Source organism: Salvelinus namaycush, chromosome 13, assembly GCF_016432855.1.
Source record: "Salvelinus namaycush isolate Seneca chromosome 13, SaNama_1.0, whole genome shotgun sequence".
NCBI lineage: Eukaryota > Metazoa > Chordata > Actinopteri > Salmoniformes > Salmonidae > Salvelinus > Salvelinus namaycush.
In genome coordinates, this window is record NC_052319.1 from 10191870 (window position 1) to 10219692 (window position 27823).

At 46.0% G+C, this 27823-nt stretch overlaps 1 protein-coding gene and 1 non-coding gene across 3 annotated transcripts in view; both read left to right on the plus strand.

The window, feature by feature from the left end:
• fmnl2a (formin-like 2a) overlaps positions 1 to 27823 on the plus strand; it is a 76082-nt gene that overhangs the window by 19426 nt on the left and 28833 nt on the right. For both annotated transcript variants that reach the window (XM_039006722.1, XM_039006723.1), the window contains exons 2-3: positions 16108 to 16191; positions 21795 to 21875. In XM_039006722.1, the coding sequence (XP_038862650.1) occupies positions 16108 to 16191; positions 21795 to 21875 (165 nt within the window). The remainder of the gene's footprint in view (positions 1 to 16107; positions 16192 to 21794; positions 21876 to 27823) is intronic.
• Positions 13779 to 13833, plus strand: LOC120058597. The gene has a single exon (XR_005478042.1). It is a non-coding gene; the product is annotated as a U7 small nuclear RNA (small nuclear RNA).

The window sequence follows — 27823 nt, forward strand, 5'->3', positions numbered from 1 at the left end:
GTTCTGGAACGTAGCCCTGTTTCTTTGTGTTCTGGAACGTAGCCCTGTCTTTCATTTTTGTTCATTGATTTCACCTGTGTTCATTTCTCGCCTGGTCTCATCGGCTCCCTGTTCAGTTCTTTCTGTTTGTATGGTTGTGAGGTATTGTTTGTTTTTGACTGCCTACCTGTGGTTGACCATTGGCTGCGACCACGATTCCTGCCGTCTGTGAAGGCTTAATAAACATCTGCCGCGCTCTGCGTGTGAATCTACACCTTTTTCTCCCTTAGTGCTCATTAGACACTGACTTAATCCCATTCTTTAACTTTTATTTTTGTTCAGTTGGAGACGTGAATCCAACATATCATTTGGTAACATGTCGACAAGTTAATAGGCTTTTTACTGTATTGTAAAAGTGATTTTGAATTGTGTTTGGTGAACAAATTCCAGCTTGTCTACAAATTAATAATTTCTATGTTGGATTCACGTCTCCATCTCAATCAAGAATCAATGTTAAAGAAAAGTACTAAATCAAATTTAACTTTATTACAAGTTTATTTTGATTTAGTCCTATTCTTTAACTTTGTCTACAAATGACTAACTGGAATTAAAGAAGTGAATGAATATGACTAAATCTAATAACTTATAATGAGGACAAAATCCCGTGGTTGAAATTTCACCCTCAAAACAACTGCAATCCAGGTCATAACAACAAAAATCCTATGTATTTTCCACAGATTCTACCTCACAATACGTTGACAAATTACATCGAAACAACGTTGATTCAACTATTTTGTGGCCAGTGGGTTCTGCCTATCATAGTTATTAGATCCCGGATCTATTGATGCTAAAATATTCAGGCTTTTGGAGAAGGCTCTGCAGACTCATTTTCCCCTCAGTTCTGACTGATGCACAACCGACCGGCGAAGTTCTCTTGAGACATTTGTTGCCTTTTGAAGCTGCCCGAGTAAAAGGAGGGTTTTGTAGGGTAAGCTCATGCCAGAAGCAACATCTGCAGCGAAAATGGGAGGTCCTGCCTTGTCAGAGTTTGATATAGGCCTCAGTGACCGCCTTAGACTCCAAATAATACAGCAATCTGTTTTTACAGGTTTTTTGGACTGAAGACTGCCCTCCCACATCCACTATCAACATCCTATTTTAGTTGATATACTTCAAACATTTTGTTACTCCGTATAGGCGAATTTTTCTCTCATACTGAGTTTTTTTTTGTATGAAGTTTCCAGATAACTAGGCCCTTGCTTTGATATGCAAGCTGTCATTTGATTGACATTCATCAAACTACAACCTCTAGATGTGTGTGTGATACGGGTGCATATTTCTACAGTGGGTACCTGTAGCTCAGTGTCAATTTGACATTTACATTTTAATCATCTTATCCAGAGCGCCTTACAGGGCACATCGGCAGATTTTTCACCTAGTCGGCTCGGGGTTCGAACCAGCTACCATTCGGTTACTGGCACCACGCTCTTAACCACTAGGCTACCTGCTGAGAGAGACGGGGTTGTGGTCCTTACTGCTCTTTGTTAGGAATTCCTCCGAGTTCTCCGTTGAAGAGATGAGCGTCTCAGATGTGGGCCTGATCACTGCATCAGTATTACAGGGTTAAATGGGTCCACAGGGTTAACTGGGGGTCCCTGGCACTGTCAGAACTGTTAGCGGTGCTGCCGAGACCAGTTTGGAGGAGGCACTGATGTAGCTAGGTAGAGGCTAACCAGCTTTGACAGCTCTGAAAACAAGTGGGCCAGTAAGGTGGCGAGGCTACGTTCTGCTACTGTATCATCTGCTGGAGTGGGGGGGGGGGGGGGTATTCATCTGATACCCACAAACAGACTCCGCTCACTTAAGCGTTTTCCACATCAGCGAGCCGAAAAAAGAGACGCCATGTTTTAGGTTTCCATCCTCACAGTTGTGCCTGACAGAGAAACTATTTAGCAGTTCTTATGTCTGAACCGAAGCCCACACTCAAACCAGACGCCCCTTAGAGGGGTATCAGGACTGGTTAGATGAACAGGACGAAGATGTGTTGATTTGCCACCTACTCAGATTAAATAAGAAACTAACGCATTGCTCTAAATCTCAACTGATATTTTATCAATAGATTGTAACCATGTGCCGAATAAAGGCTTGTTCTATAACCATCTCATTGTTTTAAATCAAGGTTTCAGGTCGAAAACTGTGTCCAGGTGACTGGCGGATATAAAAAGAGTTGCCATTTCCCCTGCAAGTTACACTCTTAACAACCCAGTCAAAAATCACAAAGTGTCTTCACTTTCCCCAAATGAAATCCAAACGGCCGTGGTTGGTCACGAGTGAGCAGTGTCTCGGTTGAAAGCCTTGCCACCCACGGTGTGGACCATGTCAGGAATGTTCCCTCCCTGGGATGTGACTCGTACTGCCTTGACGGTAGAGTCTTAATGGCTCCCAGACTGGCCCCGTGTTAGAGTCCAAGGCTCTGTGGAGGCTGGGCCTGTTTAACCAGCAGTAAACTGCTATGTCTTGGGCTATCTGATATGATAAAGTAGAGGCAGACCCCTGGGCCTGAGCAGTCTGCCTCGAAACTCCAGGGTGCCGATCAGGTCACTGTGATCAGATCCTGAGGTGGATGCTTCTCGGCTTCACGAAGGTGACTGCATGCAAGAGTAACGTCAAACTTAGCCTAGACATTTTAGACACTCGTTTGATAGGAAGTCTACAAATAGCAGGTATTGGCCTATTCATTGCCTAGAGAATAAATATTTCCCAGAAAGCTCCTTTGTAAAGATCAGGCATCACTGCTTGGTCAGCCTTCCATTGTTGCGCCAACATATTATGAGCCCGTAACCCAATTGGCTGAAGTCCATGTCAGTTTAGCACTTTAGAACATTGCTTAAGAAGTAACCAGGCCCATAAGTCGTCAAATGAATCACTTACCGAGGGCTAATGAAATGCCCAGGCAATTTTCAACTGTGATTCCTGCAGGCTTCATCAATGTGAGTCTGTGTTGACCAAGAGTTCACAGAGTTAAATCTGCCTCTCCTCTGCCCACATCACTCCTACCAGAGTGAGCGGGAGGCTTTGAAGAACCTGTAGTCAATGAGGTAGTGGTGCCATTAAAGTTGATTACCAGGTTTCGAAAATGACTTGCTTTGAGGTCAATGAGAGGTCAATGAGTCAAGCTGAGAAGGCTAGTTGGATCACATCTTGTCTTCTGATGTAAAAATAACTTTTTAACCGTGCTGTTTGGCCAGCCAGACTCTATATCAGGGGGCGGCTGATGTAATTGCAACGCAGAAGCGCACAGAGTAGTAGCCGTGAAGTGTCAAACCGCCAGCCTAATGCTGCTGATGTATGACCACGGTTAGACTGTGGTTTATGCGGCGCTGTGTTGTGCCGCGTCTTTGGGATGACGTAGAAATAGAACAAAGCGGATTAGGATGCCTAAAAAGATGAAGGGTTGGAATTACCAGTCGTGAACTTCATCGCGGTGCGCTCCCCATTTCAAGCAAAGTGTCATTGATGTTGTCGATTTCAAATTGTACAGGACCATAAGTATGTGTGTCAAATCTGTCTTCTATTGATTGGGATTGAAATGGATTCCCACCTAGTGTGGAGACAGACACACTTCCACAACTTGAGCTCTTGTTTTTGTTGTTGTTGACAACTTTAATCCATTCAACAATGTGTCTCGTATTCTGATTCTGATATTTTCAAAACGGAACTCTTTTTTCAAACAGGGACACTCAGGCAGTTTATGTAACGTAGTCGGCTCATTGGCATTCAGCTTGGAATAGCACCCTGGCAGACACCTATTCACCTGGGAGCATGTTCTGGGCATGGAAGTTGAGACAAAGGAGGATATAGCCTACATTATAAGTTGAAATTCTTGAAATGTGTGGAAAAATATTAAGTCGCCAAGTAGGCTACAGTATCATATTAACATTACAATGTTATGATGAAGCAGACTCTACGTTTGTTTGTTTGGCTCACATTCCTGTGAACACCTCTCCAAACATATGCAGTATCCTGTCATGGAGGTGGGTGGTTGTGGTGGGCTAGGTCAGGGGCAGAGCCATGGGCCGGGCAGGGGGTCCTCTGGGATTACATGGCTAATCTGAGGACAGACGAGGGACACCTGTGCCCCCACATAATTCAGACTGGAGGATTATGGGAGCCACACTGCGCTAATGAGGGGAGGACGCTTGGCTGGGCTTGGCAAGGACACACAGACAGACTGGGTTACTGGAGGGAGGGCCAGAGTGGAGGGAACTCCTGAGGGAGGGACAGCGAAGTGCCGCCTGATGGCTCTGGCTGTCATCCACACTATTATGACCCGACTGTTGCAGCCACGTGTGTCTGACCGTCTGAGAGAACACGGCACGCACCGTCAACCCCTGAATGTTGAGCAACTCTTAGATTATTGTTACTACGTCAACCCGTCGATACCGGAATTGACTTTCTACAGAATCAAAGTGCATGTTGTGGTCTACAGACTGTTCAGTCAAAAAGCCAACAGAGATGCGAGCCGATCGCTTTGATTGTTCTATTATGCAACAGAATGGAATTTGATTAGCGGGCGTCGTGTCATCAGCGTTCTCCTCTCTTGTGGGTTTAGCCCCTCGCACTGTCTGGCCGTGTGTGCACAGCACGGCGCTGATCCAACTCACTCTGCCTTCGCCTCGGCTGGGAAAGCCATCTCATGTCGGCCCTGGCCCGGAGAAAAGCAGACTGGATACGCGGCTCAGGAAACGCTGAGGAAATAGAGTCATGTGAGAAAGCCAAGCGGAGAGGCCTGGCTGGCTGGCTGAAGAGGAGCCCACTCCAGTCCCAGATTCAGTGCTGTGTGTGCGTCTGTGCGACAGCTGAACAAAGAGCACAGCCATCTCGCCAAACCATGCAGATCAGAAAAGCCTCAAGTACGCTCTCCTAGTCTGTACTATTCCACAGCTATACTACAGCTGTATTACAAAATACTACTGGTATACTACAACTATACTACAGGTCCCTGGATCTTCCTGACACTATTGCATGCAGTGGATGCGGGCCTGGATCTCATGGTTGGACTGTAGGCGGGTAGGAGGGCCCAGCAGTCCAGAAGATCATCTGACAGGTCCTGGATCAGTGACAGGAGGGCAGGAGGAGAGAGGAGCATGCACTATCCCTCATTGTAGTTAGACAGTCCCCTGGGTCTTATCAATCGAGGCAAAGGAATGATCTGAGGGGACACGGGCGGGGAGAGTTGCTGCATTGCAGACACCTTTTGTATCTTCTCAATCATTTGTTGTCCGTGTAAAAAGTTCATCTAAGCGTCTAAATGACTCGTACTACGCCCGGCTAACTATGCTTTGAAGCATTTTTGGAAGTTATATTAAGGGTTAGATTGTCTTGATATAACAAATAAATATATGTGTTGAATGTTGCATGGCCAGTTAATTAGTTCCATTACCCAACAGGTGTTTTTATTTATTACTTTTGACATATTTGCATGACTCGCAGGTGTTTTTCTAGAGGGGAACTCAGAGCTGGCAATCGGGTGTAGACTGAGGATGTCACTGTCCTCTTGAAGACGAGGTTAATGATTCCTGTCAGAAATAGACAGACACTGTTGAACTTCCTTCTGGGCCTCAGTCATTTTCCTATGATTTACCAGTGTGTTCAGTAAGGTTGCGATCAGAGTTCCCAAGTTGGCTCTTTTATAGACTAATCACATGGCTATGTAAGAAGTTGGCACAAATGAGTTGGCTGTTGGCATACTGCTTTTATCCAACGCCCTGTTTCAGATTTTTTCACCTTTGAAAAGCTTGACTCACTCTTCCAAGCCGAGAAATGAATTAGCCTAATTGACGGAGCCTATCTCAAAGTGAAGACATAGCCCATGTTCGGTGAAGGTTCTCCGCTGGTCTGTGACAACAGCGAATGAAGCAAAAAAATTCAATAAATCGTGTTTTTTTTGTTGTTGTAGCTGTCGGAGGCAATTTCCCTTGGACCTCGAGGGAGGTGGTGGAGGGAGGTGGAAGGTTTGAGCCAAGTGCCGCCTGTCTGTCTGCCTGTCTGTCTGTCTGCCTGGCCTGTATGAGTCATGTAATGGGAGGCTGGCGCAGAGCTCCTGCTCGGTCCCCTGTGTCTGTGGTCTGTATGGCACACTGAGTTTAAATCAATATCTGGGCTGTTTATTTAAAGGTGATGGGGTCGTTAGTCAATGGAGGTCCTCATTCGCGGTGCACGGAGGGGACTGTATTTCCCATCCAAACACAGAGAATGTGTATTTCGCGAAGATTGTCCACATCGTGTGTTTTATGTGCCACGCGGGACAGGGTTGCTGGATATCCATCACATTTCTAGTTATTAGCCAGGAGTTCAAAAGGAGAATGTCCTTCACCAATAGGCTCCTATTCTCAGCGGTGGATTTCCCAATTCGGTAGTATGAAGTAGGTCTTCACAGACCCGTATTTTTTCACGAGGCTGAATGTGACCTTGGATTGGATCTATCTTCCTCAGAGAAGACACATTCACACCAAATGTGGCTTGCTACTACTGAACGGACCATGTATGCCTAGATGTTAGCGAACATGTTAGACCCTTTTCGAAGCTGGAGAGGAAGACCAGCCTTGTTTACAGTGTACAGAAAATACCTCAGGTCATCAACCAGGAAGGCCAAGAGATGACACGTTTCGTTCTGCCGAATGAGCTATCTCTGCCTTTCAGTTTGTTCAAGACTATTTTTTAACTTGTGCAATGGGATTGTGTTGACTACGGTAGGCTGCTTCAAAACACCGGGAGCCAATTAAAAGAGTAGTGCAATGACATCCCTGTTGGGCATATTTTATTTTGACTATAAAGTTCACGTCAAAGTTTATTGGCCAATATTTTGTCCGTAAATGTCTAGGCGTACATAACACTACGACCTATGTGTGTCCCACTGCTCATAAAACAACCATTAGTGTTGTTTCTATCTCAATAGCTAGGCTATTTAGGCATGCAATGCCTAAATAGGGGCCTAACATATTAGCAAGGGCTATTGCAGTCTGTTCTCCACAAGCCACTTCAGTTGGCCCACAAATTGAGCATGTTACTGAACTGAGGATGGTCATCCATTTTGTAGGTGAGAGAGGGGGTCAAGTGGAGTTGTGAGGCTGTTCCTCTCCTCTCACCAGTCAACGACACCCCATCCATACACGCACACTTTCTCCCGTAGCCTCCGATGAGGGAAACCCGAATCGGGCGCTATAAGAGCATGTCACAGCTCATTAGGGGGAAGGGGGTGGGGGGTATAAAGGTGCTAGAAGTGGCCTCTGCTTGAGTTGGAGCGTCACCAAGGACAGGAAGCTAGCCCACAGGGCCGAGCGTGCAGCACTGAGTCAGCCAGCCAGCAGTCTGCACTACTGCACATACGTCAGTGACACTGCCACAAATCCATCTGTCCCTGGGGCCAAGGGCTACTGCCGGGCTCCAAACATAACAAGGCAGCAGGAAGGAGGAATTAACTTTCATTAATTGTTTCGCCTCCCTAATTCGAGCATGTCATCTGATTGATGTATAGGGGTTGCGTTTCAGTGGCTCTGTGTGTTTAATGCGCTGGCCACTGCTTGCGGGTTTATGTCACTTTATTGTGACGGGCTGCTCAGGTCTAGTGTTCCCTTTTAATGTGCTTAGGGAAAGAAAGGGGGGTAGCTACTAGCTAGCAATGTTAGCAGTCTGGTTCCTGGCCAGACAGTCGATGGAGCTCAGTTGCCTCCAATTCCCTCCAGTCAGCAGGATGCTTGTCTCAGTGCTCCTACTGAATACTAATGTAATGTTCTGTTCGCACAGTGGTGGGAGACAGTGAGGGCATGGCAAGCTAGTAGGCAGACAAGTGCTATTAAGCTCATGAGTGCTTGTGTTGTATCCTCACATGGCCTTTTCCCCAGCAGCCATCACCATGAGAAACAAATACTACAGTTTACTGTAGAACTCTGTAGTATCCCTCGATCATGTGTAGTACTGACTATATCATTTTGTAAATACTGTAGAATACTGTACTACACACTGTATTGATATGCTATTCCCCTCCCCCATATCCCAATTACTGCCACCCATGAGTGAGAAACCTACATGCCAAGTATAGACCGTATATTGGGTTCCCTACAGGTTATAGAAAAGAGCAGAAGCCCTGAACCCAGCTGTTCAGACCCCAGTCCTACCTACTTACAGGTTATAGAAAAGAGCAGAAGTCCTGAACCCAGCTGTTCAGACCACAGTCCTACCTACTTACAGGTTATAGAAAAGAGCAGAAGCCCTGAACCCAGCTGTTCAGACCACAGTCCTACCTACTTACAGGTTATAGAAAAGAGCAGAAGCCCTGAACCCAGCTGTTCAGACCCCAGTCCTACCTACTTACAGGTTATAGAAAAGAGCAGAAGTCCTGAACCCAGCTGTTCAGACCACAGTCCTACCTACTTACAGGTTATAGAAAAGAGCAGAAGCCCTGAACCTAGCTGTTCAGACCCCAGTCCTACGTACTTACAGGTTATAGAAAAGAGCAGAAGCCCTGAACCTAGCTGTTCAGACCCCAGTCCTACCTACTTACAGGTTATAGAAAAGAGCAGAAGCCCTGAACCTAGCTGTTCAGACCCCAGTCCTACCTACTTACAGGTTATAGAAAAGAGCAGAAGCCCTGAACCCAGCTGTTCAGACCCCAGTCCTACCTACTTACAGGTTATAGAAAAGAGCAGAAGCCCTGAACCCAGCTGTTCAGACCCCAGTCCTACCTACTTACAGGTTATAGAAAAGAGCAGAAGTCTTGAACCTAGCTGTTCAGACCCCAGTCCTACCTACTTACAGGTTATAGAAAAGAGCAGAAGCCCTGAACCCAGCTGTTCAGACCACAGTCCTACCTACTTACAGGTTATAGAAAAGAGCAGAAGCCCTGAACCTAGCTGTTCAGACCCCAGTCCTACCTACTTACAGGTTATAGAAAAGAGCAGAAGCCCTGAACCCAGCTGTTCAGACCCCAGTCCTACCTACTTACAGGTTATAGAAAAGAGCAGAAGCCCTGAACCTAGCTGTTCAGACCCCAGTCCTACCTACTTACAAGTTATAGAAAAGAGCAGAAGTCCTGAACCTAGCTGTTCAGACCCCAGTCCTACCTACTTACAGGTTATAGAAAAGAGCAGAATCCCTGAACCTAGCTGTTCAGACCCCAGTCCTACCTACTTACAGGTTATAGAAAAGAGCAGAAGTCCTGAACCTAGCTGTTCAGACCCCAGTCCTACCTACTTACAGGTTATAGAAAAGAGCAGAAGCCCTGAACCCAGCTGTTCAGACCCCAGTCCTACCTACTTACAGGTTATAGAAAAGAGCAGAAGCCCTGAACCTAGCTGTTCAGACCCCAGTCCTACCTACTTACAGGTTATAGAAAAGAGCAGAAGTCCTGAACCTAGCTGTTCAGACCCCAGTCCTACCTACTTACAGGTTATAGAAAAGAGCAGAAGCCCTGAACCTAGCTGTTCAGTCCCCAGTCCTACCTACTTACAGGTTATAGAAAAGAGCAGAAGTCCTGAACCTAGCTGTTCAGACCCCAGTCCTACCTACTTACAGGTTATAGAAAAGAGCAGAAGCCCTGAACCCAGCTGTTCAGACCCCAGTCCTACCTACTTACAGGTTATAGAAAAGAGCAGAAGTCCTGAACCTAGCTGTTCAGACCCCAGTCCTACCTACTTACAGGTTATAGAAAAGAGCAGAAGTCCTGATCCTAGCTGTTCAGACCCCAGTCCTACCTACTTACAGGTTATAGAAAAGAGCAGAAGCCCTGATCCTAGCTGTTCAGACCCCAGTCCTACCTACTTACAGGTTATAGAAAAGAGCAGAAGCCCTGAACCTAGCTGTTCAGACCCCAGTCCTACCTACTTACAGGTTATAGAAAAGAGCAGAAGTCCTGAACCTAGCTGTTCAGACCCCAGTCCTACCTACTTACAGGTTATAGAAAAGAGCAGAAGCCCTGAACCTAGCTGTTCAGACCCCAGTCCTACGTACTTACAGGTTATAGAAAAGAGCAGAAGTCCTGAACCTAGCTGTTCAGACCCCAGTCCTACCTACTTACAGGTTATAGAAAAGAGCAGAAGCCCTGAACCTAGCTGTTCAGACCCCAGTCCTACCTACTTACAGGTTATAGAAAAGAGCAGAAGTCCTGAACCTAGCTGTTCAGACCCCAGTCCTACCTACTTACAGGTTATAGAAAAGAGCAGAAGCCCTGAACCTAGCTGTTCAGACCCCAGTCCTACCTACTTACAGGTTATAGAAAAGAGCAGAAGTCCTGAACCTAGCTGTTCAGACCCCAGTCCTACCTACTTACAGGTTATAGAAAAGAGCAGAAGCCCTGAACCTAGCTGTTCAGACCCCAGTCCTACGTACTTACAGGTTATAGAAAAGAGCAGAAGTCCTGAACCTAGCTGTTCAGACCCCAGTCCTACCTACTTACAGGTTATAGAAAAGAGCAGAAGTCCTGAACCTAGCTGTTCAGACCCCAGTCCTACCTACTTACAGGTTATAGAAAAGAGCAGAAGTCCTGAACCTAGCTGTTCAGACCCCAGTCCTACCTACTTACAGGTTATAGAAAAGAGCAGAAGCCCTGAACCTAGCTGTTCAGTCCCCAGTCCTACCTACTTACAGGTTATAGAAAAGAGCAGAAGTCCTGAACCTAGCTGTTCAGACCCCAGTCCTATCTACTTACAGGTTATAGAAAAGAGCAGAAGCCCTGAACCCAGCTGTTCAGACCCCAGTCCTACCTACTTACAGGTTATAGAAAAGAGCAGAAGTCCTGAACCTAGCTGTTCAGACCCCAGTCCTACCTACTTACAGGTTATAGAAAAGAGCAGAAGTCCTGATCCTAGCTGTTCAGACCCCAGTCCTACCTACTTACAGGTTATAGAAAAGAGCAGAAGCCCTGATCCTAGCTGTTCAGACCCCAGTCCTACCTACTTACAGGTTATAGAAAAGAGCAGAAGTCCTGAACCTAGCTGTTCAGACCCCAGTCCTACCTACTTACAGGTTATAGAAAAGAGCAGAAGTCCTGAACCTAGCTGTTCAGACCCCAGTCCTACCTACTTACAGGTTATAGAAAAGAGCAGAAGTCCTGAACCTAGCTGTTCAGACCCCAGTCCTACCTACTTACAGGTTATAGAAAAGAGCAGAAGCCCTGAACCCAGCTGTTCAGACCCCAGTCCTACCTACGTACAGGTTATAGAAAAGAGCAGAAGTCCTGAACCTAGCTGTTCAGACCCCAGTCCTACCTACTTACAGGTTATAGAAAAGAGCAGAAGTCCTGAACCTAGCTGTTCAGACCCCAGTCCTACCTACTTACAGGTTATAGAAAAGAGCAGAAGTCCTGAACCTAGCTGTTCAGACCCCAGTCCTACCTACTTACAGGTTATAGAAAAGAGCAGAAGCCCTGAACCTAGCTGTTCAGACCCCAGTCCTACCTACTTACAGGTTATAGAAAAGAGCAGAAGTCCTGAACCTAGCTGTTCAGACCCCAGTCCTACCTACTTACAGGTTATAGAAAAGAGCAGAAGCCCTGAACCTAGCTGTTCAGACCCCAGTCCTACCTACTTACAGGTTATAGAAAAGAGCAGAAGTCCTGAACCTAGCTGTTCAGACCCCAGTCCTACCTACTTACAGGTTATAGAAAAGAGCAGAAGCCCTGAACCTAGCTGTTCAGACCCCAGTCCTACCTACTTACAGGTTATAGAAAAGAGCAGAAGCCCTGAACCTAGCTGTTCAGACCCCAGTCCTACCTACTTACAGGTTATAGAAAAGAGCAGAAGCCCTGAACCTAGCTGTTCAGACCCCAGTCCTACCTACTTACAGGTTATAGAAAAGAGCAGAAGTCCTGAACCTAGCTGTTCAGACCCCAGTCCTATCTACTTACAGGTTATAGAAAAGAGCAGAAGCCCTGAACCCAGCTGTTCAGACCCCAGTCCTACCTACTTACAGGTTATAGAAAAGAGCAGAAGTCCTGAACCTAGCTGTTCAGACCCCAGTCCTACCTACTTACAGGTTATAGAAAAGAGCAGAAGTCCTGATCCTAGCTGTTCAGACCCCAGTCCTACCTACTTACAGGTTATAGAAAAGAGCAGAAGCCCTGATCCTAGCTGTTCAGACCCCAGTCCTACCTACTTACAGGTTATAGAAAAGAGCAGAAGTCCTGAACCTAGCTGTTCAGACCCCAGTCCTACCTACTTACAGGTTATAGAAAAGAGCAGAAGTCCTGAACCTAGCTGTTCAGACCCCAGTCCTACCTACTTACAGGTTATAGAAAAGAGCAGAAGTCCTGAACCTAGCTGTTCAGACCCCAGTCCTACCTACTTACAGGTTATAGAAAAGAGCAGAAGTCCTGAACCCAGCTGTTCAGACCCCAGTCCTACCTACTTACAGGTTATAGAAAAGAGCAGAAGTCCTGAACCTAGCTGTTCAGACCCCAGTCCTACCTACTTACAGGTTATAGAAAAGAGCAGAAGTCCTGAACCTAGCTGTTCAGACCCCAGTCCTACCTACTTACAGGTTATAGAAAAGAGCAGAAGTCCTGAACCTAGCTGTTCAGACCCCAGTCCTACCTACTTACAGGTTATAGAAAAGAGCAGAAGCCCTGAACCTAGCTGTTCAGACCCCAGTCCTACCTACTTACAGGTTATAGAAAAGAGCAGAAGTCCTGAACCTAGCTGTTCAGACCCCAGTCCTACCTACTTACAGGTTATAGAAAAGAGCAGAAGCCCTGAACCTAGCTGTTCAGACCCCAGTCCTACCTACTTACAGGTTATAGAAAAGAGCAGAAGTCCTGAACCTAGCTGTTCAGACCCCAGTCCTACCTACTTACAGGTTATAGAAAAGAGCAGAAGCCCTGAACCTAGCTGTTCAGACCCCAGTCCTACCTACTTACAGGTTATAGAAAAGAGCAGAAGCCCTGAACCTAGCTGTTCAGACCCCAGTCCTACCTACTTACAGGTTATAGAAAAGAGCAGAAGCCCTGAACCTAGCTGTTCAGACCCCAGTCCTACCTACTTACAGGTTATAGAAAAGAGCAGAAGCCCTGAACCTAGCTGTTCAGACCCCAGTCCTACCTACTTACAGGTTATAGAAAAAGCAGAAGTCCTGAACCTAGCTGTTCAGACCCCAGTCCTACCTACTTACAGGTTATAGAAAAGAGCAGAAGTCCTGAACCTAGCTGTTCAGACCCCAGTCCTACCTACTTACAGGTTATAGAAAAGAGCAGAAGCCCTGAACCTAGCTGTTCAGACCCCAGTCCTACCTACTTACAGGTTATAGAAAAGAGCAGAAGTCCTGAACCCAGCTGTTCAGACCCCAGTCCTACCTACTTACAGGTTATAGAAAAGAGCAGAAGTCCTGAACCTAGCTGTTCAGACCCCAGTCCTACCTACTTACAGGTTATAGAAAAGAGCAGAAGCCCTGAACCTAGCTGTTCAGACCCCAGTCCTACCTACTTACAGGTTATAGAAAAGAGCAGAAGTCCTGAACCTAGCTGTTCAGACCCCAGTCCTACCTACTTACAGGTTATAGAAAAGAGCAGAAGCCCTGAACCTAGCTGTTCAGACCCCAGTCCTACCTACTTACAGGTTATAGAAAAGAGCAGAAGTCCTGAACCCAGCTGTTCAGACCCCAGTCCTACCTACTTACAGGTTATAGAAAAGAGCAGAAGCCCTGAACCTAGCTGTTCAGACCCCAGTCCTACGTACTTACAGGTTATAGAAAAGAGCAGAAGCCCTGAACCTAGCTGTTCAGACCCCAGTCCTACCTACTTACAGGTTATGGACAATTTGCTCTTTTAGTATTTGTCCAGTAGATTTCCTCAAGGAGAAAGCCCAAACAAGGTAACACAAGCTAATAAAAAAAAGATAATGAAACAAAAGATAATAAAACAAAAACACTACAGTGAATACTACAGTATACTACACTCATATCTGCAAATACACTATGGTAAATACTACGGTATTATTCAGTGTAGTGTTTTTGCACATGAAGCCCACACGATTGACAGTCATTGGAATTTTGCGCCTGTCCCAAATAGCACAATATTCCCTATAAAGTACACGATTTTTGACCAGACAATATCTTCCTCGGTTACTGGTTCCCTACAGTAAAGTTAAGCCTGTATGGCAAATTGATCTCGTGTTATGCATGGTCATTTCGATCCGGTTGTATGCATTTTGGGAAGGATGTTGAACACTGGCCTATCCCTTTATGTCTTCGGTTGTTGAATAAGAGAATTGCATTTTTTTTTTTTTCACCAGGCAACACTTGGCATGTCATCACCTTCCTTCCCAACCCTGATGCCTGCTGTGTCTCTCAGGCCCTTCCACACACATATTGCTTAGACTGAGACACGGGGTTACTCTCCGTCTCCCGACTGTATCCTGGTTTCACTCGGTCATGGAAAACGACACAGTCCCAGGATATTCTCCATCCGTCTTCCAGTCGCTCTTGTCGCCATGCGACTCTGGAAAATTCTGTGACGGAAAAACATAGGGCCCGGACCCAGTGCTGAACACACATTGATAGATGATCCTGCCAATTAAAACGGAGAAAAAAGAACCCGAAACTGTACACTGTAAAATTGCCAATTTTTTTCTTCCTTAAGCAGTGGAAAACATTCGCTCTGCACCACTGGTAGCCTGTGTTTATAACCGAGACATGTCCAACAGTCATAGTGGGCTATTCCACAGTAACAGAATGATGCAGACACTCAAAACTTTTAAATGTATGTCAAACAAAACATAAACCAATGATTGCAAAGTAAACAAGCCGTACAACTCTATGCATAGTGTTGTACGGTTTGTTTAACATTGCAATCATTGGTTATTGTTTGACATATATTTGAAAGTGAAAAGCCTTAGCATCGTTCTGTTACTGTGGAATTGCCCATTCATTTTTGGGTTGTGTTTCACAACACAGACTGACAATCACTCAAACGAAACGAAACATGTTCTACCAAATCTAGGTTATTTGTTTAAAGTGTAGTTTTCATCTCGAAAGAATAGGTTGTAGCCTAACCCATTTATATAAAATGTGTTGTTTCTGAGTATTTGGAAATGTTATGGTCACGTGTGTTTTGTGTGCGTCAGTGAGTGTACGTGTGCTGCCCCGTGAATTTGGGTGGGTGGTGCGATTTGAGCACCAGCTAATTGTTTCAGTCTTTTCGAATGCACTTGTGGGTAGGGTATAGTCGGGGCCGGGGCCAAAACGAGACAACTGCAGTCTTTGGGGGGAACGTTACATGAAGCAGATGTTATTTGAAAGTAGGGCGAGCGAACGGAAAAAGAAAGGGGTTGTGCAATGGATGATGGAGGTCTTGTTTTTACACATGTAGCAGTTTAACCAACACACACACACACACACACACACACACACACACACACACACACACACACACACACACACACACACACACACACACACACACACACACACACACACACACACACACTTTACACATGTAACCAACACATGGGTGTTGAATAGTAAGCCTCTAATACAACACATTACTGTCTGCTGCAAGTCACTTTCAAATCCTCCTAACAAAGTAGCTTTTTGTTTGAGATCCCAATTACCAAACAAAACGAAGTAGAAAGTTGTCTTAGTGGCTAAACAATTCGGTTGGATGTTTACAGTTTGTTTTATTGAGTGGTTTAGCTACAGTAACGTTAGCTAAACCTAAGATGACATACTGCATGTGAGACAACCATAGCCGATTGCAGAGGACCCATTTCAACGCCAAAAAGGAGTTTGAATTTCTGTCAATGAGGACGTAACACTGGGTAGACTAATCCAACCACTCCCGTACTGCCTCCCACCCCTATCTTACTCTGTCAGTATGTGATCCCGCCGGTTGCATGTTTGTGTGCATAAAATGCAATCCCACAGAATGATGACACACGCAGCTCCAAACACTCATGGTGCTGTGCCTTGGGGATTAAGTGGTGCTTCATGCTGCTTGTTATAACAGAGGGGTGAAGAGAGACTTGTCACACACACACACAGAGAGAGAGAGAGAGAGAGAGAGAGCGAGAGAGAGAGATCTGGCATTTTGGGTGGACGTTTCGTACATTTTATAATTGCGATGTTTCTCTGTTTCTCTTTCAGAACTCTATGAACCTTCCTCCAGACAAAGCGCGACTATTGCGGCAGTACGACAACGAGAAGAAGTGGGAACTTATCTGTGATCAGGTGGGATGTTGTTTACTCACCTTCATTAACCTGTTCACAATGTCCTAGTTTAGGGACGGACTTGGACCAGAAATCAACATTTCGAACACACCGGCCAATTTTTTTCCCCCGAGGAAGGGAGGCCCCCACACCGGCCCATTTTATTCCCCAGGGTCCCCATTATTAGCTAAATAATTATAATTTTGTGCAACAAGCCTCAATTTGACCGGCCAGCCCATCTGGCAGTATGGCCGGTCCATCTCTGACTCAAGTCACTAGTCTAAACAACTGAGAGGGCACTCTGTGTGTGTGTGTGTCGATCCCTTTACCATGGACCACTGGTCTCCCACTGCTCCCATTGTCCAGTAGGGCCCTCACCTAGCTGGTCAAGTTGGTGAGGTGGCCCTGCTGGGGTGCAGATGATTCTGTAGAAAGCAGTACATTCACTCTCTCCAGTGAGTGGAGGGAAAAATGACAGGGGTTTCCCGGTGTGTTCAGCAGACCGAGTAGGGCTCATTTCTCAATGGCTCCATATTCCCTGTTTAGTGTACTATGTTTTTCCATGTACCATAGGGTTCTGGTCAAAACTAGTGTACTACAGGGGAGAGTGGGGTAATTTGTGCCATTTTTTTACACGCCGTATCACTCTGTCAAGGAAAATATAGTATTCTTTCTAACAAAGATTTCTTCATATATTTCAGGATGCTGTGTATCCCTAGAAATATTCCGAATTCATGTTAACATTACAGTTTTGAAAACATAACTTGTAGAAAAACAGTGGTCTCCCCGGGTATGGCGTAAGTTGAGCCGCCTACAAGTTTCTGTACTGAATGAAATATTACCACTACCTTTTTAAATCATGTCTATCTTTATTTCCCAAACACATTTCAACACGATTGCAATGGCTTTTTTTGTTGTCTTTTAATCATTTTAAGCATCTTTTTTTCCCGCACTTTTAACATAGGCCAGGCTCTGTTGTTACCTCATATCCCAGCGATAATGCCTTGCATTACGCCTGTGAAGAAAACACTTTAATTTGCTCAACCTGCCATTGGCTCAACGATTGGCTTAATTTACCCCATGGTTATTGGTTCAACTTACCCCAAGGCAAACATTTTGACTATATTAGCCCACACAGCTACAAGGATGCACTTTCATGTTATGTTTAGGACCTCATATTGAAGCTTATACTGATGTATAGTACAATCTTAAAATGATCTACTTTGGTTTAGATACAAGCATCATGAAACCTCTAACACAATAAATGAACGTGACGTGGTGAAAATCGTTTTTTTTTTTAACCTAACTTGCTTACCACTTTTATCCATGTGTTTTCTTCCTTCACAGACTCAATGAAATGTTATATTTTTTGGTCAAATGGTTTATTTTGTGTATGGTTTCATAGAAACAAGGGTGGCTCAATTTACCCCTTTGGCTCAACTTAACCCACTCTCCCCTATAGGGAACAGGTTTTTATTCGGGACACAGATTCAGAATGACTCTCCTCCTTGTGAAGAGTGATCGGTCAGCTGTTTAAAGATCGCCTGATGGAATTCTGTCCTGGGGAAAGTTTTGGAAGTGAGAAGCGAGGCGGGATCCAACATTTTGTTCGCTGTTTGCGGAAACAAAGTTGGGTCATATTGCTAAAAATAGACTTCTGCATGTTCATGTTTGCCGTCAGAATAACTAACCCGTGTGAAAGCCGAGTTGTGTGGATAAAATGTTTTCCATGTCATATTACAACAACAGCTCATTTCGTTGTGTAACCATGGCAACTGCGATGTTCGGAGGGGTAGCCAGAGAAACAAGGCCGACAGGTATATTAGCTTTGAACAATATTTCTCCCGAAGAAAAAAAAAACATTCAGGGGGGTTGAAATATTTAACCTTTGTTAGGGCAATTAAGATGGATAAAATATTAAAGATGCTCTTCTCACAACGAAAACAAGGAAAGGAGATTATTCTAAAGTATGCCTGCAGGAAGAACATGATGCATTGACCAATGTCCAATTATCCTCATCAGAGACTTTATCATGTAATGCCTAATGAGCCTTTCTTTGACCCACAGTAGACCTCTCTCAGCTACATCATGGCTTCATCCCAAATGGCACCCTATTCCCGATAATGCACTACTTAAGTGCACTATATAGGGAATAGGGTGCCATTTGGGACATCGTGTCTCGCTCCTCCGATTGTCAATGCCACGTGGGTGGAATGTTGAGACTGGTATGTTGAGCAATGGTTTTGAGAGTTATTAATGGTGCTTGCAGCTTCAGCCTTTAGATAGGGAAAGCCATTGAAGTGCTGTCTCTCTCTGGAACTATCTCTGCCTCTCAACTCGTTCATCCAGCAACAGAGAAGAGAGGCTTGCTTACTTTGGGCTCCCGAGTGGCGCAGCGGTCTAGGGCACTGCATCTCAGTGCTAGAGGCGTCACTACAGACCCTGGTTCAATTCCAGGCTGTATCACAACCTGCCGTGACAAGAATTTGTTCTTAACTGACTTGCCTGATTAAATAAAACAAACTTCTCCATTAATAGTGGAATTGTAATGATTTAATAGATCCTCTGCCTGCCTGCCCAGTATGTTGTATGTTCTCTCTCCCTTTGAACTCGGGGGAGACTCCTCTCCGTCATTCCGCACTGCAGCAGGATTTGAACTCGCGGCTTCACATGGCAGCTCAGTTCTAATTACCAGGAAGTCACTCCTCCTCTTTATCTAGTGACTATACAGCACACACAGGATATTACAAACACAGCTGGCACTGCACCCGATTAACCCCCGACCCCCCCGTCCCCCAGCAGTATCCCACTCCTCTGTCCCACTCGGGCCCCATGCTGCAGGTGCAGAGGAGATGAGGAGGGAGTCTACTATTACTACAGCTCCGATGGAATCCAGATCACGATCCTCCTCCCACAGATGGCTGTCATAGACCATGCGGGAACTCTTTTATATGTCCCCCTATAAATCTCATATACTTTCCGTACGCTATGGCCTGCCACATATATCCCCCTGTCCTTTTACCAGCAACATATGCAGCTTGTCTGTCACCAACAACGGGGGGGCCATCCCAAAATCGTACACTATTCCCTTTACAGTGCACTACTTTTGACCAGAGCCCTACGGGTGCCATTTGGGAAGCACACCATGCTGTTTTCATTGGAGCAGCAAGTCAAGCTCCCTCTCCTGCATGGAGCTGTCCTCTCTCCTGTTATTGTGACTGAGAGGCAACAGCACTCACTTGCGCGGTGATGAATATAATGGCGAGGCCATCGGCACCATCACACAGCCAGCAATGCGATGATCAAACACCCAGAAAATAAACACAATGCTCAGGCTGCCTCCCAAATGCCATCCTATTACCTATGTAGTGCACTTGATAGGGAATAGGATGCCATTTGGGACAAGGCTACTGATTTACACAATCTGCATGTCTGACCCGGGTTGACATGGCCTAGCGACATGTAGTGAGCTCTGAGCGATGTTATTGGCCGCTGTACCGGTTCTGGTGTGATTTGTGATTCTCATTCCCGTTCGGAGTGATCCAAAGCCTCCGCTAATCCCTCTGACGTGAATTTGGAGGACTGTGGGGGAAATTATGGCCTAAAAGCTGCCTACTGCCAGCCCCAGACAGTCGGTCAGGGCAAACAAGGCAGCCAGCCTGCGTCCTGAGCTCTTAGCAGTCACAGATGCACTCTGAACAGCCTTCGAAGGCACCCACCGCATAGACACAAAGCTATGAGAGTCTGATGATTCTGATCTGGGATCTGGGGCTGTGTAGGCTAGTTAATCACCTTTCTGTACTGGCCACTTTGACCATAGTCAGTCCTACAAGCCCTGGTCAAAAGTTGTGCACTGTGAAGGGAATAGGTTGCCATTTGGGATGGAACCCTGTCTGTCACCTACAGACGAGCCGACAACTAATCATTCGATATCAGGACAATGTGGTGTGGTCTGCCTGGGTTTGTTTAATGCCAGTTCGTTAAACCTGAGGAGACTGTCTCTCTCTGACACAACAGTCTACCTCTGGCAAGATGGTAGCCAACCTGGTCTCAAACATATTACATATTACTAAAATCCGTGCCACTCCATTTAGTATGATATGTTACTTTACATTAGGTTACATTACATTGGCCTACCAACGTAATAGCGGTCATAAAATATAATACGTATAGTATCCTACGTTTTGATCACACTAGTTTGATTTGATCCATTTAGTATGATATATTACGTTCAACTGCTTTAGTATGATATATTACGTTCAACTACTTTAGTATGATATATTACATTCAACTGCTTTAGTATGATATATTACATTCAACTACTTTAGTATGATATATTACATTCAACTACTTTAGTATTTTATATTACGTTCAACTACTTTAGTATGATATATTACATTCAACTGCTTTAGTATGATATATTACATTCAACTACTTTAGTATGATATATTACATTCAACTACTTTAGTATGATATATTACGTTCAACTACTTTAGTATGATATATTACATTCAACTGCTTTAGTATGATATATTACATTCAACTGCTTTAGTATGATATATTACGTTCAACTACTTTAGTAGGATATAATCCATTCAACTACTTTAGTATGATATATTACGTTCAACTGCTTTAGTATGATATATTACATTCAACTGCTTTAGTATGATATATTACATTCAACTGCTTTAGTATGATATATTACATTCAACTGCTTTAGTATGATATATTACATTCAACTACTTTAGTATGATATATTACGTTCAACTACTTTTTTATGATATATTACATTTAACTACTTTAGTATAATATACTATGTTAGGTTAGGGGTTAAGGTTCGGATTAAAAGTTAGTTTAAAGGGTTAGGGGAAGAGTTAGCTAACATGCTAAGTAGTTGCAAAGTTGCTAATGAACTAAAATGCCAAAGTTGTCCGTGATGAGATTCAAACATGCAACCTTCGGGTTGCTAGACCTTTGCGTTATACGCCCACACATCCACCTCGACCAACGAGCCTAATTTGACGAGTCTGTGATAGTGGAGCCGCTGTGAGTGATGACCTTGTGGCCTTTTATTAGAGTGCCGATATACGCACGGGAAACTGTTGAGTGTGAAAAATCCAGCAGCGTTGTAGGTATTAACCCAAACCGGTGCGTCTGGCACCTACTACCATAACCCGTTCAAAGGCACTTCAATATTTTGTCTTGCCCATTCACCCTCTGAATGGCACACATACACAATCCATGTCTCAAATGTCTTAAGGCTTAAAAACCCTTCTTTGACCAGTCTCCTCCCCTTCATCTACACTGATTGAAGTGGATTTAACAAGTGACATCAATATGGGATTATAGCTTTCGTCTGGATTCACCTGGTTTATGTCGTGGAAAGAGCACGTTTTTAATGTTTTGTCTACTGAGTGTAAATCAACAACAGTCATGTGGTTTAGCCCTCAGGCTTGAGCGGAGTAGTTTGTCACAATCGCCAGTAAACCAAATGACAGTTAAAGTTGTCCCCTTTAACCCTCCACAGTTAGCTGAGTAACTACAGAATGAGGGTGAAAGTAATCTGTGTTTTTGTGTTCTCTCCGTCTCCTCCTCTCTCTCTTCTCTCTCGCTCCCTCTCACAGGAACGATTCCAAGTGAAGAACCCCCCCCACACATACATCCAGAAGCTGAGGGGCTTTCTGGACCCGGCCGCCACCAGGAAGGTAAGGGAGAGTGTGGATTCTTCCCGGACAACTGTTCCACTGCCTCAGCTTCTTCCTTCCCCTTTCAACTCAACACCACCAGTGTTACATTCATTTGTAGCAAAACATGTTGCAATGTAAAAACATTTTTTTTCTTATTGGACAAGTTCACGTAGTCCCTTCCCATTTAGCCTCTTTTGCTTCCGTTTCGTTCCTAGTGAATGTGACCCAGGGTATCCCCACCGTACAGCTGTGTTGCCCTGAGAAGTAGTGGGCCCTCGGAGTGAACATGGCCTTGCGGAGCCATAGCTAACAGGAGCGTTATGATATCGTGCCGGTGGTAGTGTTAGGGGAGGGAAGCAGCCGGCTGAGGCTGACTCTCTGGCCAAAGGAGTTGGAGAGGCGAGGTTTTCCAGAGCAAAGTGTCAGCCAGCGGTCAGGCCTCGCCAATAGGAAGAGGCTTGCGGAGGGAGATAGTGCCGCTGTCCCGATGGGATGCGTTCCAAATGTCGCCCGATTCCCTATATAGTGCACTACTTTTGACCAAGGCCCATAGGGTATATAGGGAATTCTATAGGGAGTATGTTGCCATTTGGGACGAGGCCACAAAGTTGTCTCTGTAATAAAAACAAATTAGCGCCGAGCGACTCTGCCAGAGTGACATCAAATTGCTGCAGATAATTAAATTACGCTGACCGACTGGAGGTTTCGGAGCGACATCATATGCTACGGGAGCGTGAAGAGAGCAAGAAAGCAGTTCTAGATCAGCCAATGGATGTGACTTCTGCTAGGGAGATAGAATATCTGCCTATGCCCCCCCCCCCCATCTTAGCTGACTAGTGACGATCTAGGTTGGATTGTTTCGAGTATTCAATTCAATAGTTTTGAAGTGTGTTCCTCGTCTCTCCCCGATCGAAAAAGCAAAGAGAACATGTCATGCATCTTGTATCGCGACACGCCTTGTATTTTGGCACTCCGGCAGCCCTGGCTGCATTATCGATGTCCCTTCTAAGCTTGGGGCGTACGTCTCCCTCAGAGCATCGCCCCGCTCTTAGGGTTGTATCCCAAAATGGCACCCTATTCCCTTTCCAGTGCACTACTTTCGACCAGAGCCCTATGGACCCTGGTCAAAAGTAGAGGATGACAAAGGATATAGGGGTGCCATTTGGGACGCTCCCGTGTCGGCTCTCTGATGATACAGAACATGACTGAAGGAATAACGTTCCTCTCTGGAGATGAAGAATAGGAGGATGATGAAGAGCAACACTGGAGAGGAGAAGCGAGGAATAGCGAAGAATAAAGAGAGGAAGGAGGATGGTAGATAACAAGTGCTCATATTGTGGTCAGATGCAAGACTATGAGGAGGAGTGCATTGTGGGATGGGGCAGGGTTAGGTTTCCTCCCTAATGGCACCCTAGTCCCTATAGTGCACTACTTTTGACTAGAGCCGAGCCAAAAGTAGTGCATTATATAGGGAATAGGGTGCTATTTGGGATGTTGGCATGGTGAACGGGAGGATGGCTCCCAGATGACGGGAATGACTGGTCCAGGTTTAACTCTCTCTCAGGGTGTAAACACTTAGCACTGCCATGGCTGAAGGAAGGATTTATTACACACTATCTGCATCCCAAATGGCACCCTTTCCCTATATAATGGTCTACTTTTGTCCAGGGTCCATAGGGAGTCCCATAGGGCTCTGGTCAACAGTAGTGCACTATATACAGTGAGGGAAAAAAGTATTTGATCCCCTGCTGATTTTGTACGTTTGCCCACTGACAAAGAAATGATCAGTCTATAATTTTAATGGAAGGTTTATTTGAACAGTGAGAGACAGAATATCAACAAAAAAATCCAGAAAAACGCATGTCAAAAATGTTATGAATTGATTTGCATTTTAATGAGGGAAATAAGTATTTGACCCCTCTGCAAAACATGACTTAGTACTTGGTGGCAAAACCCTTGTTGGCAATCACAGAGGTCAGACGTTTCTTGTAGGTGGCCACCAGCTTTGCACACATCTCAGGAGGGATTTTGTTCCACTCCTCTTTGCAGATCTTCTTCAAGTCATTAAGGTTTCGAGGCTGACGTTTGGCAACTCGAACCTTCAGCTCCCTCCACAGATTTTCTATGGGATTAAGGTCTGGAGACTGGCTAGGCCACTCCTGGACCTTAATGTGCTTCTTCTTGAGCCACTCCTTTGTTGCCTTGGCCGTGTGTTTTGGGTCATTGTCATGCTGGAATACCCATCCACGACCCATTTTCAATACCCTGGTTGAGGGAAGGAGGTTTTCACCCAAGATTTGACGGTACATGGCCCCGTCCATCGTCCCTTTGATGCGGTGAAGTTGTCCTGTCCCCTTAGCAGAAAAACACCCCCAAAGCATAATGTTTCCACCTCCATGTTTGACGGTGGGGATGGTTTCTTGGGGTCATAGGCAGCATTCCTCCTCCTCCAAACACGGCAAGTTGAGTTGATGCCAAAGAACTCCATTTTGGTCTCATCTGACCACAACACGTTCACCCAGTTGTCCTCTGAATCATTCAGATGTTCATTGGCAAACTTCAGACGGGCATGTATATGTGCTTTCTTGAGCAGGGGGACCTTGCGGGCGCTGCAGGATTTCAGTCCTTCACGGCGTAGTGTGTTACCAATTGTTTTCTTGGTGACTATGGTCCCAGCTGCCTTGAGATCATTGACAAGATCCTCCTGTGTAGTTCTGGGCTGATTCCTCACCGTTCTCATGATCATTGCAACTCCACGAGGTGAGATCTTGCATGGAGCCCCAGGCTGAGGGAGATTGACAGTTCTTTTGTGTTTCTTCCATTTGCGAATAATCGCAGAAACTGTTGTCACCTTCTCACCAAGCTGCTTGGCGATGGTCTTGTAGCCCATTCCAGCCTTGTGTAGGTTTACAATCCTGTCCCTGACATCCTTGGAGAGCTCTTTGGTCTTGGCCATGGTGGAGAGTTTGGAATCTGATTGATTGATTGCTTCTGTGGACAGGTATCTTTTATACAGGTAAGAAACTGAGATTAGGAGCACTCCCTTTAAGAGTGTGCTCCTAATCTCAGTTCGTTACCTGTATGAAAGACACCTGGGAGCCAGAAATCTTTCTGATTGAGAAGGGGTCAAATACTTATTTCCCTCATTAAAATGCAAATCAATTTATAACATTTTTGACATGCGTTTTTCTGGATTTTTTTGTTGTTATTCTGTCTCTCACTGTTCAAATAAACCTACCATTAAAATTATAGACTGATCATTTCTTTGTCAGTGGGCAAACGTACAAAATCAGCAGGGGATCAAATACTTTTTTCCTTCACTGTAGGGGATAGGGTACCATTTGTGACGCATTCACTGACTCCAGGGCCTGCATACGTTTAGGCAGCGAGCCCTCCCTGTCTTTGTTTGTCTAACACCGCTGACCAAAGTATAATCTTCCTCCATCTTTATTGAAACCGTTTTTCACGGGCTGGAATCGGGCCTTCAGCGAGAGGCAACAGCGCTTATTAAAACACGTCTCCGTTTTTTCGACGACGAGCGGTTGGGCTCCTGTGTTTATTTTCACGTCCAAACGTCTTGGCTGTTTATCACATGCCCTGGGAACTATGAGTCGTCAGAGTCTGCTCCCTCCAGAGTTGGGCTTATACCATGCTCCAGCAACAGTCCGCGTGTCCCTCGCAGGAGGACAGCAGCCGGCATTAGAGGGAGAGGGGGAAAGAGACAGAAAGAGAGATGGAAAATGGAGAGAGACGGGGAAAGATAGTGTGAGAGAGAGAGAGAGAGAGAGAACAGGGGAGAAAGAGAGAAAAGGGGAGAGAGAGATGCAGAAAAAGAGAGTTATGGTTTTACACTCCTGTTCAACCCCCTTTTCTTCAGACTCAAACAATTGCCACTTTGTGCCTCTGTGGAGAGCCGGAGCTGGAGCTCTTTACATATGCAGGCCCCCGTGCATTCCTCTCAGCCAATAGGCAGCCAAAGAGGAAGAGGTTCATTCCAAAAAACTCCCTAAGAATGTATCGGCCATTGATTTGTTTCCAGGATGACCTCTCCGGAGCGTGCACAGTTCTCCACTCATCAGAGCTCTCCACTCTACCTCTTTTCTCCTCTCTCACTCTCTCTTTGCTACCTCTCTCTTCCGCCTGTTTTCTCTGTTCTCTCTCCTCTCTCTCTTTTCTCTTCCTCCTCTCTCTTTCCCTGCTTTTTTTCTCTCTCTCTCCCTGCTCTCTCGTCTCGTTCCCCCTGCTCTCTCTCGTCTCATTCCCCCTGCTCTCTCTCTCTCGTCTCGTTCCCCCTGCTCTCTCTTTCTCTCGTCTCGTTCCCCCTGCTCTGTCTCGTCTCGTTCCCCCTGCTCTCTCTCGTCTCGTTCCCCCTGCTCTGTCTCGTCTCGTTCCCCCTGCTCTCTCTCTCGTCTCGTTCCCCCATGTTCTGTCTCGTCTCGTTCCCCCTGCTCTCTCTCTCGTCTCGTTCCCCCTGCTCTGTCTCGTCTCGTTCCCCCTGCTCTCTCTCTCGTTTCATTCCCCCTGCTCTCTCTCTCTCGTCTCTTTTCACCTGCTCTGTCTCGTCTCGTTCCCCCTGCTCTCTCTCTCTCGTCTCGTTCCCCCTGCTCTGTCTCATCTCGTTCCCCCTGCTCTCTCTCTCGTTTCGTTCCCCCTGCTTTCTCTCTCTGTCTCATCTCGTTCCCCCTGCTCTCTCTCTCTCTCGTCTCGTTCCCCCTGCTCTGTCTCATCTCGTTCCCCCTGCTCTCTCTCTCTCTCGTCTCGTTCCCCCTGCTCTGTCTCATCTCGTTCCCCCTGCTCTCTCTCTCTCTCGTCTCGTTCCCCCTGCTCTGTCTCATCTCGTTCCCCCTGCTCTCTCTCTCGTTTCGTTCCCCCTGCTTTCTCTCTCTGTCTCGTCTCGGTCTCGTCTCGTTCCCCCTGCTCTCTCTCTCTCGTCTCGTTCCCCCTGCTCTCTCTCTCTGTCTCGTCTCGTTCCCCCTGCTCTCTCTCTCTGTCTCGTCTCGTTCCCCCTGCTCTCTCTCGTCTCGTTCCCCCTGCTCTCTCTCTCTCGTCTCGTTCCCCCTGCTCTCTCTCTGTCTCGTCTCGTTCCCCCTGCTCTCTCTCTCTCGTCTCGTTCCCCCTGCTCTGTCTCGTCTCATTCCCCCTGCTCTCTCTCTCTCGTTTCGTTCCCCCTGCTCTCTCTCTCTGTCTCGTCTCGTTCCCCCTGCTCTCTCTGGATCTGAGCGGCAGCTGGTAGTACTTAGTGAGGAGCGATGTGTGTGTGTACGTGACCGCTGTGTGTGTGTGGGTCAGGGAGTCTGCGCAGTACACCTCACACTCGCTCCGCTTTCCATATAAACACACAAGGGGGCTCCTCCCTAATAAAAACTCTGTTTCTCATCTCACATGTGCCAAACACACACCCCAGCTCAGTACTACAGGCCAAGGACCAGAGAAACCATGCCAATGGGAACGTCTGTCTGTCTGTCTGTCTGTCTGTCTGTCTGTCTGTCTGTCTGTCTGTCTGTCTGTCTGTCTGTCTGTCTGTCTGTCTGTCTGTCTGACTGACTGACTGACTGACTGACTGACTGACTGACTGACTGACTGACTGACTGACAGACAGACAGACAGACAGACAGACAGACAGACAGACACTGGGCCCGGCTCTATATAGGGAATAGGGTGCTATTTGGGATGCCGCCAGCCATAGACACATCATGGAAAGGGAAGGTTCCAGCCCAGCCAAAAATGGGTTGATATGGAGACTGGGAGCCTCCTCCTCTGTCTCTGTCATTGGTGATGCAATGATTTCACCGTCTGCCATCAGGGAGGCTCTTCTCCTCCACTGAATGAGTAGTGATTCTTCTGGACGTTGATTATGAATGCTGATGGCAAGCCCTGTCGCTCACGCTACTGCTTTTTGGATTCCTCCGCGCAACTTTTGCGCAACAGGCTGCGAGGCTTTTGTTTGTAGTCGCGAGTCTTTTTGT